At 35.2% G+C, this 17,562-nt stretch overlaps 2 protein-coding genes across 11 annotated transcripts in view; one reads left to right on the top strand and one right to left on the bottom strand.

Moving 5' to 3' along the window:
* LOC145965389 (sodium channel protein 60E) overlaps positions 1-15,660 on the bottom strand; it is an 84,282-nt gene extending 68,622 nt beyond the window's left edge. For 2 of the 10 annotated variants that reach the window (XM_083088892.1, XM_083088894.1), the window contains exon 1: positions 12,202-15,657. In XM_083088892.1, coding sequence (XP_082945018.1) covers positions 12,202-13,584 — 1,383 coding nt within the window. In that variant the 5' untranslated portion in view covers positions 13,585-15,657. Of the gene's footprint in view, positions 1-1,990; positions 2,145-2,543; positions 2,642-12,201 lie in introns of those variants that run through there. The other 8 variants (XM_083088886.1, XM_083088888.1, XM_083088884.1 and 5 more) reach the window with 8 other exon arrangements.
* Positions 2,691-17,562, top strand: part of Pyd (zonula occludens-like protein polychaetoid) — a 49,044-nt gene continuing 34,172 nt past the window's right edge. The window contains exons 1-4 of the mRNA XM_083088903.1: positions 2,691-2,852; positions 3,195-3,307; positions 3,379-3,494; positions 4,427-4,576. The gene's annotated coding sequence lies outside the window, so the exon portion shown is untranslated. The remainder of the gene's footprint in view (positions 2,853-3,194; positions 3,308-3,378; positions 3,495-4,426; positions 4,577-17,562) is intronic.

Here is a 17,562-nt window from a genome sequence, read left to right as displayed (position 1 = left end):
ATAAAATTTTGAGCTAATTTTGTTTGCATAAGTTAATTTGAAAAAACTATTTGAAAACTGACACGATACTATTTATCTTGATATTGCACATTAACATATAATTTATTTTTGAAAACCTAATATTGTAATTTAAATGATAAGATTAGAGTGATTCTGATGACCGTAATATTGTATTATATAATATAATTCTGACCGTAGCGATCAGAATTTAATTAATTCCGTTTCTTTGGTTAGGTTAAGTTCTATGTTTATGTATGTATATGTTTATTAGAAAATAATGTGATAATTGACGGAGTAAATCGCATATTTTAATAAATAGACGCACATATATAACACAAATGTATACAATGTTAAATGATATAAGCAATACAAGTTTAAATGATATAAAATACCACATGCAAAATAGCGTATCAATCCACATCTGATTTATTCCCAGTCTCTCTCCATCAATACTCTCAATACTCTCCAGATTTCGTCGAAAAACAATGCTATATATATTAGAATATATAAACTATACATATGTACCATTCTCACAACAAAATCAGACCCATTGAAACACAAGAAGAATAACAAGAATAATAAATCTAATAATAAATGTAAAATTAAACATGTAAATGCGATTAATAAACACAATGTAAAAATATATATAAACATAAGTATTTCGCGGAATAAAGTCATTATATATATATCAATCTATAAATTACTTTTTATTTTGAGAAAGAATTACTATTTCTATTGAGCTAATGATTCGTTAATTGCTAACAGAATTTCAACCGAGAAAAAGGATCTAAGAAAATTATAACACAAATCTCAATACGAATGACTTTGTCTTGCTAAATAATAAATACTGGTGACGAAAATAATGATGTTGAGAAAAGAAACTTAAAAATATGTATATATAAAAAATGGATATTTATAAATATCATACATTAAATAATAATTGAGAAAAATTAATTTTCGCGAAATACAAATAAGATGATAAATACTCGTTTAAAGAATATATGTATTTTGCAAAAAAATCGAAGAGGATGGATAAACTGAAATTGAATGCTATTACAAGAATATAACAGTGTGTGTGTGTGTGTAAAGAAGAAAGTAAGAAAGATACTTATCTCAGGAAAAGAAGAAGCGTTTAATTGTTTAATATTGTTTCCGTTTATCCAAGCAAGATGAAAAACAATGGTTTTGCTGTGTCTAACTACGAATTACGAAATACGTGTTATTCGTTCCAGAACTCGTCCTGGACTCACTTCTAAATTTTCTATAGAGTATCGATATACGTCTCTCTTATTATCCTGTATGTTGATCTCTGAGTCTCTTTTTTTATACTTTCTCTTTGTGTTTTTTTCCTTATCATAATATTTCCGGTCATGAGATCACTGCTTGCGAAAGATTGTTTACCTCAAAATGTTATCCTCACGTTTGGCCGAGAACGAGAATAAAATAAGAAACAAGCGATATTTTATAAAGACGACTATAATTTGGCTTTTGGTTTTAGGTAAGATTTGAAATTTGCTTATTCCAGATAAAATAGCTCGTGATTTTATACATAATCGCTTGTATATTATATATTTATCATGTAAAATTTCATATAATATTCAGATTAAAATAATATTTTTTAATTTTCAATAATTAATATAATTTGGTTAAATGTTTCCCCCGGGTTAAATGTTCCCCGATTTCTTCAAAATATACATTTTATGTATTATGAGACATTAAAATTTGATCGAAAAAAATTGTCGAGTAATTTATTAGTATGTTTAACAATAAAATTTTGAGCTATGCTAAAGTTAATTTAAAAAAATTGACGCAATATTTTTCTTGATTTGTACATTTACTTGTTAACATATAATTTATTTTTGAAAACCTAAAATTGTGTGTAAAATTTAAATGATGAGATTAGAGAGTGATTCTGATGACCGTAATATATGATATAATTATAACCATAGCGATTACAGAATTCAATTAATTCCACTTCTTTGGTACTCACCAAGCTCGATGGAAATTATATTCGCATTACGAACGACCTGATGCCACCAATAACTGCATACGATTCACCAGCACGGTAACTAAGCGCGGAGATCATTGCATCTTTCGACTTCCGATTCCGTTATGGCGCGTTGAGGTCCGATTCCAAGTTTGCGCTATGCAATCAAATATGGCCATTATGACGTCATTCGAACGATAATTTCCATAAACGTGACAATAACGTTATTTGTACATCGAATATAAACTTAACCGCACATACATATCGAATGTCGCGAATGTCATATAATAATTGTCACCATTAATTATTAACAAATGCGTTACAATATTCATTAAATGATTTGTCATTTTCGATAATATTATAGATTATGTGAATAATGCGTTTGCGCGCGAACGAATGTGACGCGAAAATTTCATCAATTAACCTCCTACGCACGATAGTCGAAATCGCACATACATATATGAGACTCGTAACCTCGTAATATCTTGCTATAGCTATGATTACGATAATAGTGATTAAGGAGATGAAATAATTCTGCCTTTTTTCCGACACTTACCATACTCGATCGCAGTTATATCGCAACGCAAAAGCTCCCGATTACCACAAGCTTCAAGTTTGCACTTTGGGCATCAAACATGGCTGCCGTGACGTCACCGTCGACAGCGTGAACTCGGCAGCGGACTAGTGGACCGCACAGCGGAGTGAAGTGTGACAGGTATGGTGGCCAATGGTGGTCCTGCGTCGTACGTTGCTGCTCGGAAGCTTGTGTTGCGGATATAATTGCGATTGAGTGTGGTGAGAATCGAGGAGAAGCGGAATTATGTCATCTCTATAATCATCGAGGTTAGAATTATGTCGTGATAAGGTAAAACGAGGTTATGAGTCCCAATCTTTTCGACTATCGGAGGGTTAGTTTGACCTTCCTCGAGTTTCTTTCTCCCTCTCTCTCTCTCTCTCTCTCTCTCACTCTTGTGTGTCAAACGCATTCTTGATATAATCTAGAGTATCGAAAGTGACAAATCAGCTCATGAATATTGTAATGCATTCGTTAATAACTAGTGATAATAATTATTACATGATATTACATGATATTCGTATTCATATATTTATATTCAACATATTTGTGTTACGTCACGTTTAATAAAAATTACTAGCCGAGTGAAGTAACTCGCGTTCAGATGACGTCACGATGACATTTGATTTGCAGTGAATCTTGGAATTGGACCATGGAATCGAAAGTCGCAAGAGTTGTGCGAATATCGCATTCATTTTTCAAATTTTCAACAATGCACTCGCTTATTTATCGGCGGTTCGCTGAAGGTACAGTCCATTGCCGGATGAAATATTACGTACATCAAGACGATATACAATATTGCGTTTCTCTGATGCAGGTTGCAGCTGCATGCAAGGATCTGCGGTTTGCTCGTGAATGGATATTCGGCGGCTCATTTCCTCGACGGGAAATTAAAGTAAGACGTATGTCGGGCAGCTTCGTTTCTTCGAACACGTGAGTGTTATTTAATTCACACGCAGCTTTTCATTTGCGGAAAGCGCGTCGTCGAAATTGGCCCGATGACACGTTGTGTTAAACGCGCGCATATCGCGATCAGCGTGTTCCATTCTCGTCTCGTCGAAAGACGTAGATACGTAAGTGGGATTTTTTCATTGGCAACTTTGTTGACGAGTTTACAATATTGAGATACGGCTCGGAATGGCGCGTGTCTCAACGAACAACACGCACGCAATAATTGGAGAAACGTGTCAAAAGTTATGCCGACACGCTTCACGCAAATGTAACATGCAATTCTTTGATATTACTCGGTTGACATTGTAAACTGCCGTTTTCATTTTACTCTGCTTTGATATCTAAATATGTGAAAATATATATGAAAATATTTTCAATATGTTTTATGACGAAAAACATAGAAATATCAGCATGTAAATATACATATCATGCAAGTTCTTAAATAATGCATATATGTAATGATTTAAAAAACTCATCAATTATAACATCTTGTTGAAAAAAATAATAATATTGTTTGAATTAGAAATACAAATATCTGTCTCATTTAAAACACGTGACATAGTTTTAGTCTATTTAAATCATAAAATGCCAATGCTTAACTTAACTACAAAATTGCAATATTAAATGCCTTATAAATATATAAAAATAAAAAGTAAATAAATAACAATAATAAAAATATTTTCAAACAATCATATGCAATTAATAAATGCATATTTAAATATCACAGATATTATTGATTAGAGTAAAAGTAATAGTAAATGAAATTTTTTTAATGAAATAATAAATTAAAATTTCTTAAGCAGTTATTTTAATAAAAACTGATGGTTTTATTTCAATACATTATTTTAATTAATTGTATTGCACGCAACAATAATCCGAAACGACGCATTTCGTTGGATATTTATGTTTTTCAGATGTTTCATACAAAATATTCTATCTCTTATTAAATTTTGGAGCAATCAGTGTTCATCGATATACCTGTATTATCTCATAATGGACTGTAAAAAATTCCGAAAAATATTCAAATGTTTCTCCATGTGAAAATCTTTTTCCCTTTTTTTATGGTAAGTAGTACTGTGGAAAATTTTACACATCGTGCGCAATCATGTTGGTGTACTTTTCGCGTTATAGAGAGTTAAATTAAATTTATATTTTATATCTTTATGCACGAAGCCAATATAAAAAGCAGAATGAAGGCACAACAAATTGTTGTTTATTGATAATGTGTATTTTTCTTGATATTCTTTCACGATTTAATTTTATTAAGATTATTTTTTTTAATTTTGTTATATTATTAATATTATTAGTTTATCTTTTTCATTTTTTAACTATTTATAGTTTACATATGAATATTTTGAAATATAATAATGATTATTGTGTTACGCATACAACATTTATTAAATTATAAGCAATGATATAAATATCAAAATACATATAGAAAAAAAAATATTAATAAAATGATAAGCACGAAAATAATTTAATATAGTCTATATAATATTATTGTTTTAAATTTTTTCAAATATTTCGCGATTCAAATAAATGTGTAGATATATATGCACATATTTCTGAAATACAAGACATAATCACTGTGAGAGAGCTGTATACGACATTAGCCAAAGTAGAAAAGCGCGTTGGACGAAGCAACCGGGAACCAAACACGAGCTCTTCATTTTTTGTTGTAAGCTCTCTTCCTAGATTTCCCATTTTCGTATATCCTGCGATGAAATGCTGACCTACTCGCAAGTTCGGTTTTGACGCTAATTAATACCATAGATATGACTGACATATTAAAAAATATGGGAACAACACTCGGAACAATAATTTGTCCAGCAATTTTATCCGGAAAATGAAGTCTGTGTAGTTTTATGTTTGTGTGTTTTATATACATTTGATATTAGATAATCTTTTGCACGTGGTTTTCAAAAATATAAAAGAATTTCGTTAAAAGGTCAAGCGTGACGTCGGAAATAATATGCAGAACACATATATGACACAGGTAAAATTGACCATCTAGTAATTTTAAAACATCATAATACACATGAAAATATAAAAATATAGTCAGAATATTAAATTTAAAAAAATGAAAAAATGTATATTTAAAAAATATGGACTTTGTATAATGTAATCTAGCTAGTTTTTTTTTTAAGGACTTATATATGTGTATTAACCATAAAGATTAATACATTTTATATACAATCGTTGCGTATCATAATTCTTAATTATACGATACATAATATACAATAAACGTATCATAATTCTTAATTATACGATACATAATATACAATAAACGTATAATGGATTTTAGATTTGCAAAATTTTTATATATATTGAAAAATACGATATCGTTTTTATTAAACCATTTTAACAGAACATGACCAAGTGACCTTACATTGCGAGTTTGTACCATGTGTAAAGCGTACACATTTTTATTGAATGTCGCAGCGCAATAAAATTGAATTTGTTTTATTAGTAAATTCACTATCTCCAGTGACATTTTATAAAAACGCATCAAAAAATACTTCTAGCCGTCAAAAAGAGCATTTTATTTTAAGACTTCAATTCCATTCTCTTAAAAGAAAAATTCAAACTTGAAGAGAGAGTTTCCTCCTAATATAAGTAATATAATTCTCATTTCTATCCAGTTTTTTATTGTAGAGTTCTATGTAACAGTATTGTTTATTGCAATATGACACTTGACAACCAATTTGTCAAGTGTAATAACCGATAATTCCACGCTAATAGTTTCCAATAATTATTCTAACAACAAAATCTTTCAATAAATTAAGTTAAAAAATGTACAATTGTTTACGGACATGCATGGCGGTACATATTCATATCGCTACTCACACTCGTGTGTCGGTCAGAACCATTAGCTTTTCAACCATCATATAATAATAGTCTCATATGTCTGATTACAAGACGATACTAACTACTGCACGTGGGCGACGCGGACGTTTACTTTTTCACTGCGCAGTAGAATGACAGCATTATCGGTCGTAACGTGAATCTGCCCAAGAAAATTATATAGATGCTGTGTAAAAGCCACCTGTAAATGCACTTGTACATCAGTGCTGCGAAAGCATATGCCAGTGAAAATCGAAAGTCCTTGTCTGCTTTCATGCGTAACCCCGTAGCATATAAAATGGCTTAAGTCGCGGAAGTATTTATTGCTATATGAAATAATGTCGTGTCAAGTAGATTGTTGATAAAGCTATAGTCGTTTTATGTCGCGATAAAATGAATAAAACTGCATGGACATTGTGCAATGCTATTCAATGCAGTGCATGCATTTTTAAACTGTTTACACAGGCATATAATTTTTCTTATGTGTTTAATCAAAAAATTCGAAGGCATAGAACTACTTTTGATTTCAATTCATGAAAAATTAATCTTACTATATTTGTTCGATTGTTCATCTATTTACTTATTAAATTCATTTATACGAGACATTATTACATATATAATGTGCAATGTGCGCTCTCTTTAAACTAATGACCGTTAAATTGTGCCGTCAACTATATGTCAAGTCGAGAATGCCTCAGGTCAGGAACTTTCCAAGTTTACACGTTAATTATTGAATTGCTTTCAATAATTTAAGACGCTCCTACATGCTTCCAGATAGAGAAGACTAATAGTTTTTTGCTTTACATGTGTGTTTCTGACATCGAGAATTCTTTGACGGTTGTCCAATTCACCAAATTCGTAACCTAGTTTATTTGGTCAATAATTAGATTAATTTAATTGTGCATTAATTGTTTTAATATCTTAAATTAAAAGTGAATTTTTTTATTATGATTCACATTTATTAATTCAATAAATGCCCTATTAATATTATTATTAAAGGATTAATAAAATATATCAATTATTAATATTTAAAATAGATGAAAAGTTACAATTGCACATGCAAAAAGTTGTAGTTTTTTTCTAAAAGCAATTTACATTGAAGCACATTTTATGCGCTCTTTTCTTTTAAATTACTTATCTTATATTTACGTAAGCGTCGCGTATATGCATACGTGCCACAAAACTTGTCATAAATAAACTGAAACTTGTCCAATTATTCTTGTAAGTAGCTTGCTTGATTGTTATAAGTATAATAGTACGAACTTGTTATTACGTTCTAAAACTATATTAAATCAGGTTATTTCTAGTTCTATATATCAAATATCCCGCTAATATATTCGGATTAATTTTTATTCTTTAAATTATTATTTTGTATACCCAAAGATTTTATCGCATATATATTTTAAATGAAAACGGAAAAAAATAAAACATAGAAGTACACGAATTTGGCTAAAATACAATTATTGGAGAATCGTCATTACGGTCCAATGATTTAAAAAATATAATTTAAAATTATCAGATATAATTTAATTATCGTATATTTTCGTATATTATTCGTTTTGCATCGTTAAAAAATTATGTCGATGTGAATTTGTCCTCGTAATTTCAAGAGCTTGTATCTCAATCTAAACAGATTGGATTTTACCGATCACGTTTAGTTATTAACATAAATTTACGGGCAACATATGCTATTATGTGCTATTTAATTCAGAATATCGATACTCACTAAACGCGCTATATGGAAGAAACCAGATGATTGAAATCGCATTTGCGATCCCTGTCGTCCGGATCTCTATTGTCTCTCTTGGTTTTTCGCGATATTGAAAATCTTTTCGACAGGGAATTGTTCAGTAAAAGGAAGCGACATGAATTTATTAGAGATCGTGCTTTTTATTTTTGATTCACAAAGTGAAATATTCAATATCTTCTGTATGGATCGAATTGACGCCAAAAACTTATCGACATGCTTCGAAGAGAGTTTATGCCGAGACCATAAGTTAATAACGGGATGTCTATTCCCAAATAGGCTAATAAAAAATTTTGCAAATCTAAAAATGCTTTTCATAAATTTGCTCGCATATAACTAAATTGTTGATCATATAATTCACAACATCCGAAATGTTTAAGATGTTGGACCCTCTCTTTTAATAAGATATTATTAGTGTCTAATATAATGTTATTAATCAAAATCAATTTTTGAGGACTCGAGAAAAACGAATGAAACAAATAAAAATATTATTTATATTATATTCTTGCGTGTAAATTATAATGATGTTTATACTTTGATAACAACAATGATAATGAAAGAATAGTTTAAAAAGTTACTATTAATTATATTTGTATAATTATATCGTCCTATATACATATTATTTCAATAGATAAAATAGATTATTTTAATAGATTTTTATATCGTTAGACGCCATCGCGATAGATCAAACAATAAATCGATAAATATAAATAAATATATATATTTCATTTCGGATGTGAAACTTTTTCGATATGCGACTAGTATAACGGAAAATTTAATTTTAACATATTGAGATCACACGTGTTTCCATTTTTTTTTTCACGATAAATATAAACTGAATGTATTAAATGTAAAGTACAATTCTGTAAAATTCGCATAAAATGCATATTTTCTCATATTATAATTTATAACAAATTTTATGCAAAATGCACACATTAACAATTTTAACATTATATTATTTTTTTTTAAATTTTAATACTTTACGCGCAAGAATCTTGTGCGACTTTTTGATGGAAAGTAACTTTTCGCAATTATAATCGTGTAATCAATCTGAGATTGATACTACCGTCTCCTCAATGCAGAATATTGGTCGCATCAAAGTCGGTTGGAAACTTAAAGCGAGCATCGATTTTAACGATACTCCGCAAAAGTATGCGCGGAAACCTGTTTCGCTCTCTATTCGTTATAGTTTCTACGGTGGGGATGCAAAAGTTTGCTGTCTCGCATACACAAAGCAGAAACTTTATAACAAATCCACCGCGCCTTGATTGCTCCTTGTGCAGCATCGAGATGTTTCCAACTCTGGTTGCGCGATGTCGACCACAAACCACGTGCAAACTAACTGTTTAGATGTGAAACTGTAATCCTAGTAAGCTAATCCACATATTTCTGTCTCTCTATATTTCTTTCAGAATTAATAACGAATATTTTTATATATATTTTTTGATATATTTTTGACATACTTGAATAGCTAACTAGAAATCATACTCGCGAAATATATTTAACATTGAATTTTACATATAAGATTATTTTTTTTTGTTATTTTACTCTTCTCTCAATATAATTTACAATATAAACTTTTTAATATGTAACTGTCCAAAACAATCATGACGATAAAATCGCTATTTATAGAATTATTTAGAAGAAAATATACTATATAATAATTAAATATACTATTATATTAAATAATAAATATACCATTTAATAATTAAATAATTATATGTCTTTGTAAATTTATTTAACAAAATAATAGAAAAATATATCGCACACGCTTTTCTATTAATACATACATATATTGCGCTTGTGCTAAAATATTATAAAATATTTCAGTAATGCGTTTTCTCTAGTAACATTGGATATAAATTAACAATACATGATTTGTTTATATTTTTTGTTCTCTCTCGAAATATTGCTCGAAAAAAAATACAATTATATATATTTACCATACAAAGTGAATCTATCGCTACGCAATGGAATGTAAATAGTTGAATTATAAACTACCTCTGTACGACCTTGATAGACGCGTGACGTGACATATACAAGCCGTCCGTCTGCCGAGAACTGTCAGCCAGCGAGCTTTACGCTACCAATTCTATTCTTGTCAATCGTCTTTAGACTTCTCTTCCTTTCGTCTTTCGTCTGTCTTTTCTCGTAAGTTTTTCGTTAAAATTATTCTAACGATATTTAAACCTCATTTATTATATAATTGGAAAAATAAAGTTAATTGATCGATTTTTACATATTATATCTGTCTCAAAAAAAAAAAATATCGAGGAAGATTCTAAAGTTCTGAATTATTCATTCGAAGAAGTTCTGAAGTCTTTTTGTTTTCTTGGCTAAAATGTTATATTTCGGTCTCTCCATTTTTTGAGAGGCAATTTTATGCGATGTGCCGATTATTCGTTTGCACACTCGGAAAGGTATCGAAATCTTTGGGTATTCTTAGCTGGAGTATTATATTTCAGCTTTACATTTTGAGAGGCAAGCTTTTCCTAAAACGTGCTTTTCGCCAAGTTCCGTTGTCTCTTTTATCGGGTCATCTCGACGCGGATATATCGTTATAACTCTCTGTCATCTACGCGCGAAATGGATCTTCTGTTATTCCATTGTGAGAAGATTTCAAATTGTCAAAGATAAATTACACGAGTTTTTTCAGACTACTACGAAGAAAGTTTGTTTTTCATTTTACCGCAATTTTTTTAAATAACTTATCTTGCTGAAAAGTTCAAAGGGTTAAAATATTTCATCTTTTTCCCCTAATATCGATAACTCTCGCGAATGATGATATAGCATTGACATCACAACTTCTGCTGGAATCTGCAAGAGGTTGAAACGTTATTTATGCGAAAGGTTGCATAGCGGCAGCACATTAAACTCACATTCCGCGTCTAATATCTCAATAAAGCGACGTATTCTCGTTGACGTCCAACGAAAAGTCCGAGTATGAAATATTTCGAAAGCTATAAAATTTGTTCGATAAAATTCTGCACGTTCTCTGCAATATACGTTTAAATTTTTCTCTCGATAGATAAAAGCCTCCGGGGATAGCGAGAGATAACCGGGAATAAGAATAATTAAAAGAAATCCAATGTGTCTTTGTGACCCACATAATCTACCGCAAGGATTTCTTATTTAAGAACAAGTCATGAATAGAATCGCGATCGATTTTTAATATAAATAGATTATACATACGCCAACTTGCCTAATTTTTTCGTCGCGTCCCTTCATCTCTTTTTCATTTTTTTCTCGCTCCATTTTTCTTCGCGAAGAGATTTACCCGCTTTTCTTCCCCCTTCCTTCCCTCTTTCCCCCCTCTCTCTTTCTCCCAGTCATTTTACTTTTTCCATTTTGCCGATCTGTCATCGCCCATCATCTCTATCTCTCTTTCTCTCTCTCTTTCAAGCTCATCTTTCCATCTGAAGCCCCTGTGTTCTGCACATATATATCTCTGGCGAATCCACTCTTCGTTTCTTTTTTATCATTTCTTTTTTTAATCATCACCTACGGTTTCCTCGCCATTTTTGTTCCACTCGTTTTACCGCGGAGAAATTTATTTACAGAAACAAAAATTGCGCGCGTCCGACCGATATTTGCTCTCGCCTGCCGGCAACATTCGACGATATCAAGTGGAATTACACGTCTGCTGTATCGCGACGTCGCGTTATAACGATCCTCGGTTGCGTGGTCCTTTAACATTTTCTCTTGTAGATTTAAGATAAGTGTGATAAGCTCTGGCAACTGAAATTGAACTTTTCGATTTCCCCTTGATATGCAAGCTACTTTTTTATCTAAAGGAATTAATGCGGAGCAAACTAACCATTATAGAACTTATAAATATTCTTTTAATGACTGCTTTCTTCAATAACGCTTAATTGTACGCGAGTTTTTTTTTTTAATTTTTCAATCAATACTTATAATATATATGTTATAATATATATGTTATATTATACATTTAATATATATAATATAATAATGCCATATTATAAAATACATCAATATAACTATATGTTGGATAATTCGAGAAGAAAGCAGTTATTTCTTAAATAATTTCACCTAGTACCGAATCTTAAAGATGTAAAATGAGAAAAATAAACTCACCTCGTCGTAGATGAAATTGTCAATTTCTTCCAATGGCCTGCCGTAGAGCTCGCTCGGAAATGGTTCAAATTTATTTGGCAGTACGGCACCATCTTCCACTGACATTTTTCTCTTGGGTTGAAAGCCATATTCGCGCACTAATTGCACAGTCTTGTTTTCGAACCTGTCGAGGCTCTCCTTCGTGAATGGCTTTACTGTTTGCTTGCCGCCTTTAGTGCCGGGTGTCCTCGCGCCAGGCGATTTGTCTTCGATCTTAGACACGCTAGGGTCGAGAACATCATCCGATGTAGCTTGAGGGGTCACGACATCCGCCTGTATCTCCGCGCTTCCGGAATCTCCGGTACCGGAATCGGCGGAGGTCCCGGCAGTTCCGGCCAATGGCGGTCGCAGCCTCGTGCTGTCTTGCACTCTAGAGCCGACTCTCTTAATTGGCGGGGATTCGCTTTTTTTGGACTCTGGAGAAATCGGCTTTTCCGTCGCCGGAGATGTTCGCGATGGACTCGGAATTTCCTCCTTTGCCAATCCCTTGCCGATATTCATCGTCTTGAAAATAACGACGTTTTCCTGGTTCTCTTCCACCAATTGTGAACTTGGATGCTTGTACGGCTCATCTTCCTTGTCGCTGTTTCGATAGGCCTTCGTCGTAGTCTTAGGGCGAATCTTGGCCACTTGCGATTCCTGGTATTCGGTGTATTCAGACGGACTTAGACCCGCATACGATGGTGGCAATCGCTCGACCGATCTCGACGACTGTTGGTCTCTGCCGGCTTCTCTCGAGGAGAGAACACGGGGCGAGAGTCCTTCGGAGTACTTCGAGCCTTCTCCGAAACGACGTGACTTGGACTTCTCGTCAGTGATTTGCACGTCAATGGAACTTCCTCTGGGTGATACGCCAGGTCGTACGAATGGCTCTCGCCAACCGACAGGAAACTCGGAGGATCCTCGAGCGGATGGCGAGGCCTGCCCCGGATGATCTTCCAGTCGCCTCGGCCAACTTCTTTCCACCGGAAGCGAACCATGATGATCTCTTCGTACTAAGTTCTCACTGAATTCCCGATATCTGGCTCCAACGCCAGATCTCCTGAATGGCTGAGGTGTCCTGGAGATTCCTCCTCTGAGATAATCTTGACCGTCAAAGTCCCTGCTGCTGCCTGGGAGATTAAGACTTCTCTGACTACCGCTGTCTCTAGGTCGATCGTTCGGATTTCCCGTTGGTCCGTAGATACCCTCCTTCGCCAATTCATCCAATTCTTCTCTGCTGAGATTTTTTACGTAGAGCCCGGCCACTCGGGGTCGGTTCGTGAAACCATTGTCCTCCGAACCGCTGCTCGGAGGGCTGGGAGGACTTTTATACCCCTCGCTCCCGCCCCGCCGAGATGTCATTGGGACCTATGCTCGATCATCCCTTTCGATTCTGTACCACTTTCGTCGACCTCATGCTATCGCTAAACTGTCTTGATTCGGTCTCTCTCAATCGATCAATTAGTCAGCAGGATTTTGAGATGTAAAAGAATTACGATGCGAGATCGAGTAATTTCTCTTGACTTGTCGTGATTTCTCTCTTCTTATCTCTTCTCGATTTTTCGATTTCAAAGGTACAATCATTACGATTGCATCTAATATATTTTAAAATTGGGATCAATTTCTACCGCGATATTTTTTAATTTTATTTTACGTCGCACACATTTGATGACATTTTCGTCAATTAAAACACTCTTGAACTCTGCATTTGAAAAGATTTATTTAAGTACAGAAATCGTATTTCTTTGTTTTTGAAACGTTTAGAATTTCCCGATACGAGGTCAAAAGTTTACAGTACAAAAAAGAATGTCTCGTAGACGCGGTTGATACACGATGTTGATACACTATGCTGCAAAATTATATACCGTGATATTTTCAAGTGACTTACTGGAAGTGGATTGCAGATAAGCAGATAATATCCGATAAATTTTGCTATTGACGATCTCAATAGCAGAAGAATGTTGATAAGCGGTCGCGTGATGGATGATGACAGGAACTTTTCGCAATCCGTTTTCGCGCTTGCAAAGTTCGCGCCGATTTCACTTGTCGGAAATTGTTGCGTATGACGGATTACGACGGTGGTTACGCCGTATTGCGGATTCACGAGACAGAGTGAGCCATGATAAAGGCCAGACGTGCTTTTTCCGTGTCTCGGACGAGCCTCTTGAAATCTCGAAAAGCCTTCGATCGCAAACCTCCTCGACTTACATCGCCATCGCAATTCTCGCTCGAGCTTAGATTCACCGTATTGTCGAGAGAAAGCGGTTTACACATACTCGCGCGGCGAAGTATACTCTTTGTGTCGTGTCGTGTCGTGACTTTAAGAGGTCAAGGAGTTCGTAGCTGTGCGCTGCATATAGCTCATTCTGAATGTCAACGAGCAACCGAGTGTCATAGTACTGCCTGCTATAAGCATCGACCGATCGCGTTAATAACTCCGAAATTCCGACTCGTTTTGCCGACGACGATCCACGGGATAAATTTCACTATAAATATACGACACCGCGATTGAAAATCGACCACGTGATTCTTCAGAACTCGCCGTCATCGATCATCAATTGCGTCCCTGAGACGCGTGAAACGATGGTGTGAATTGCTGATGACGCGTTTTACAGCTAACGTAAATCCCCCGAAGGAGACTCGCGGTGGATACTCGATCGATGACTCGATCAATAATTTAAAACGCGGAAAGGTACGTTTTTTTTCCTTCGCCGATTGCGAGCCTTTGTTGTTTCGCGAGGATAAACTTTTATGGATAAATGCAACGACGGTGTCACGAAGCGTCGCCGTCTCCCGGTCGATCACCCTGACCCTCTCAGCGTTTATAGCTCGCGCTCCGCTCCGGAATCACGTGAATGACATGTAGAGGATCCTGGAGACAAATTATATGGCCGGGACGCGATTAGCCGCGTTATTTGTCGAAATACACACCGGCGGGGAAGGCGCGTCCACCTGTACACAATTGCGAACAGCGTGGTCGCCTCGTATCAACGCGCCACTATCATCATCACTAGCACCCACATCACCACGAGGTATCGAGACAACCGAGACTCGTATCCCCAATCAGCACTCACTCGTAATTTATCACCGTATCATCCGGCAAGGTACAGCGGTCGTTGCGAGGCGAATGGCACGGCCGAGTGGAGGAGAGAAAAGTCGAAAGCGAGAAGGAGAGAAGACGTTGAAACGGGAACGCGACAGAAGAGGCGAGGATGATGCGAGATGTAGAGAAAGAAAGAGAGAGAGACAGAGGGACAGACAGAGAGAGAAAGAGAAAAAGAGAGAGACAGGAGGAAAGAGAAAGAGAGAAAGAAAGAGAGAGAGAGAGAGAGAACCGTGGTGCACCCTCGTCGTATAGTTCGGTAAATTCTGTTCGAGCGGGGGTGCAAAATCACGGGCGTCTCTTACGAGAGCTGTGGCGGCACTGTCGGCACCGAACCCCACCGGTATCGTGTACGCGCGCGCGCGTATCGAACCGAGCCGAGCCGGAGAACGCCGGCCGCACGGAATCTCCGACGTGGCTACGTACACACGTAGATGCGGAGCCTCGGGACACGCACACAGACAGAGGGCGAAGGGTGACGGGGCACGGTGGAGAAGATCGGAGAACGCTGGTAGTGGTGACGGTCGCGGGGGGTACCGCGTACCTGCACGAACACCCACCGCTGCTGACGCCAACCCCCACCCTCGCGGCGAACGAGCGCAGTCAACCCCCCTGCAGGTGGTGGCGGCTGCGGCGACGGTGGCTCGCGATGGTGGTAGTGACGACTGATGGTGTAGGCGAGCGGAATACGGCCAACAGGCGGACCGGCCGGGCGAACGGTACCCCCAGGTTCCACGTAGGACACACGCTGTAATTAATCCGCCAATCGACACCAGATTCCGCCGGATGCGGGAGCGGATTGACGCGCGAACAGCGAGACTGTCCCTTCGCGGCCGCGTAAATTTTCGTCCTTACGTGATTATCGGTCTCGCGTCACGATGATTTAACGGCATGGCCACTTCGCCACCATCACCCGGGTTTCGATTTAATGAGATGCAGCGGGATCGGCTAATGCCGAGAGGGTTTATTATGGCGGTTTTGCGTTGGCGGTTTTTTTTCCCCCACGGAAATTTAAATCAGAAAAATTTCACCGTCCATCTATTATCCCCGACGAGATTGTCTCTTTGTATTATACGATACCGTCAGAGGAGAGCTGATATATTTCTTTATGGTAAATTATGGAAATTGATACTTTCGAGCTTGAGAATCTTGATCGGTTTGTCGATCATTTTTTTCTGACGCAAATTTCATCAGAGATCTTATTACGGATAGTAAACAAACACAACGAGAAGCTGTCATTTTGTGATGTTATATGATACTGAATATTTCCTATCGGATACGCAAGTATCGATAATTGAAATGTATAAATTTGGATTAATCTCGAAATGATATTTACTTGGGAGATGTTTAAGCAATCCTATAAATTGAGCAAATCGAGAAACACTTATTTTTTTCAACGTACCATTTTGGGGTAATAAATCTTCCGATAAAGTGGGAATCAATGATAGAAGTGATCAATTAGCATTAGTATCATTTTATTTCAATAAAGATTAATTAATCATATATTAAATAGAGCAGAGTATTTTATTGCTTTATTGCAACGTGATAATTTGCCTACGTGATAGATACTACGTATTGCAAAATGACGGGATGTGAAATTCGATAAATTAAAAAAAACTTGTTAGCATAAATTCAAGCAAATAAAATTACCGCTAATTAGTAAAATTAGAATTAAATATTTTAACCAATTAAGCTCTTAAATAAATGACCAAATCTAGTTAATCAATATGTCGTTGATATTGATTTAACAAAAATATAATTTAAAACTTGATTAATAATATTATATAATATTGCGTGTGTGTGAAAGTTTTAAAATTATAATAATAAACTTGCATCCAAATTTATTTCGAAAATTTACTCTTCTCACTTACTTTAATAATGACTCAGCAGTCAGTGCTGCAAGTAATAAGTAATTTATTAGGATTAATTTTGAACGAAAAACGAAGGAATATAAATGATTCTGCCTGGTTGATTTCCTTCCGTCCTTACGGGAATTACACAATTTCTCTGCTCTATTATATGATTATCCTACTTGAATTAAAGTGGAGATAATCGGCCCGCGACATTACGTGATATCCGAGAAATATAAATCTGGTGACTTAAATTTAATAAGGTGAAATATGACTTGTAGAAGACATCTTAAACGCGCCGACTTGAGACGTTATTTTGCATCATCTTTTCCCACATTTAACAGAATTATCGTTATTCAACAATTATAATTTAACGATGAAGAACTG

This window comes from Camponotus vicinus, unplaced genomic scaffold, assembly GCF_025532165.1.
Source record: "Camponotus vicinus isolate PSW18456_S1 unplaced genomic scaffold, iyCamVici1.0 SCAF_14, whole genome shotgun sequence".
In the NCBI taxonomy this organism is placed as follows: Eukaryota; Metazoa; Arthropoda; class Insecta; order Hymenoptera; family Formicidae; genus Camponotus; species Camponotus vicinus.
This window is presented reverse-complemented; position numbering and strand designations above follow the sequence as displayed.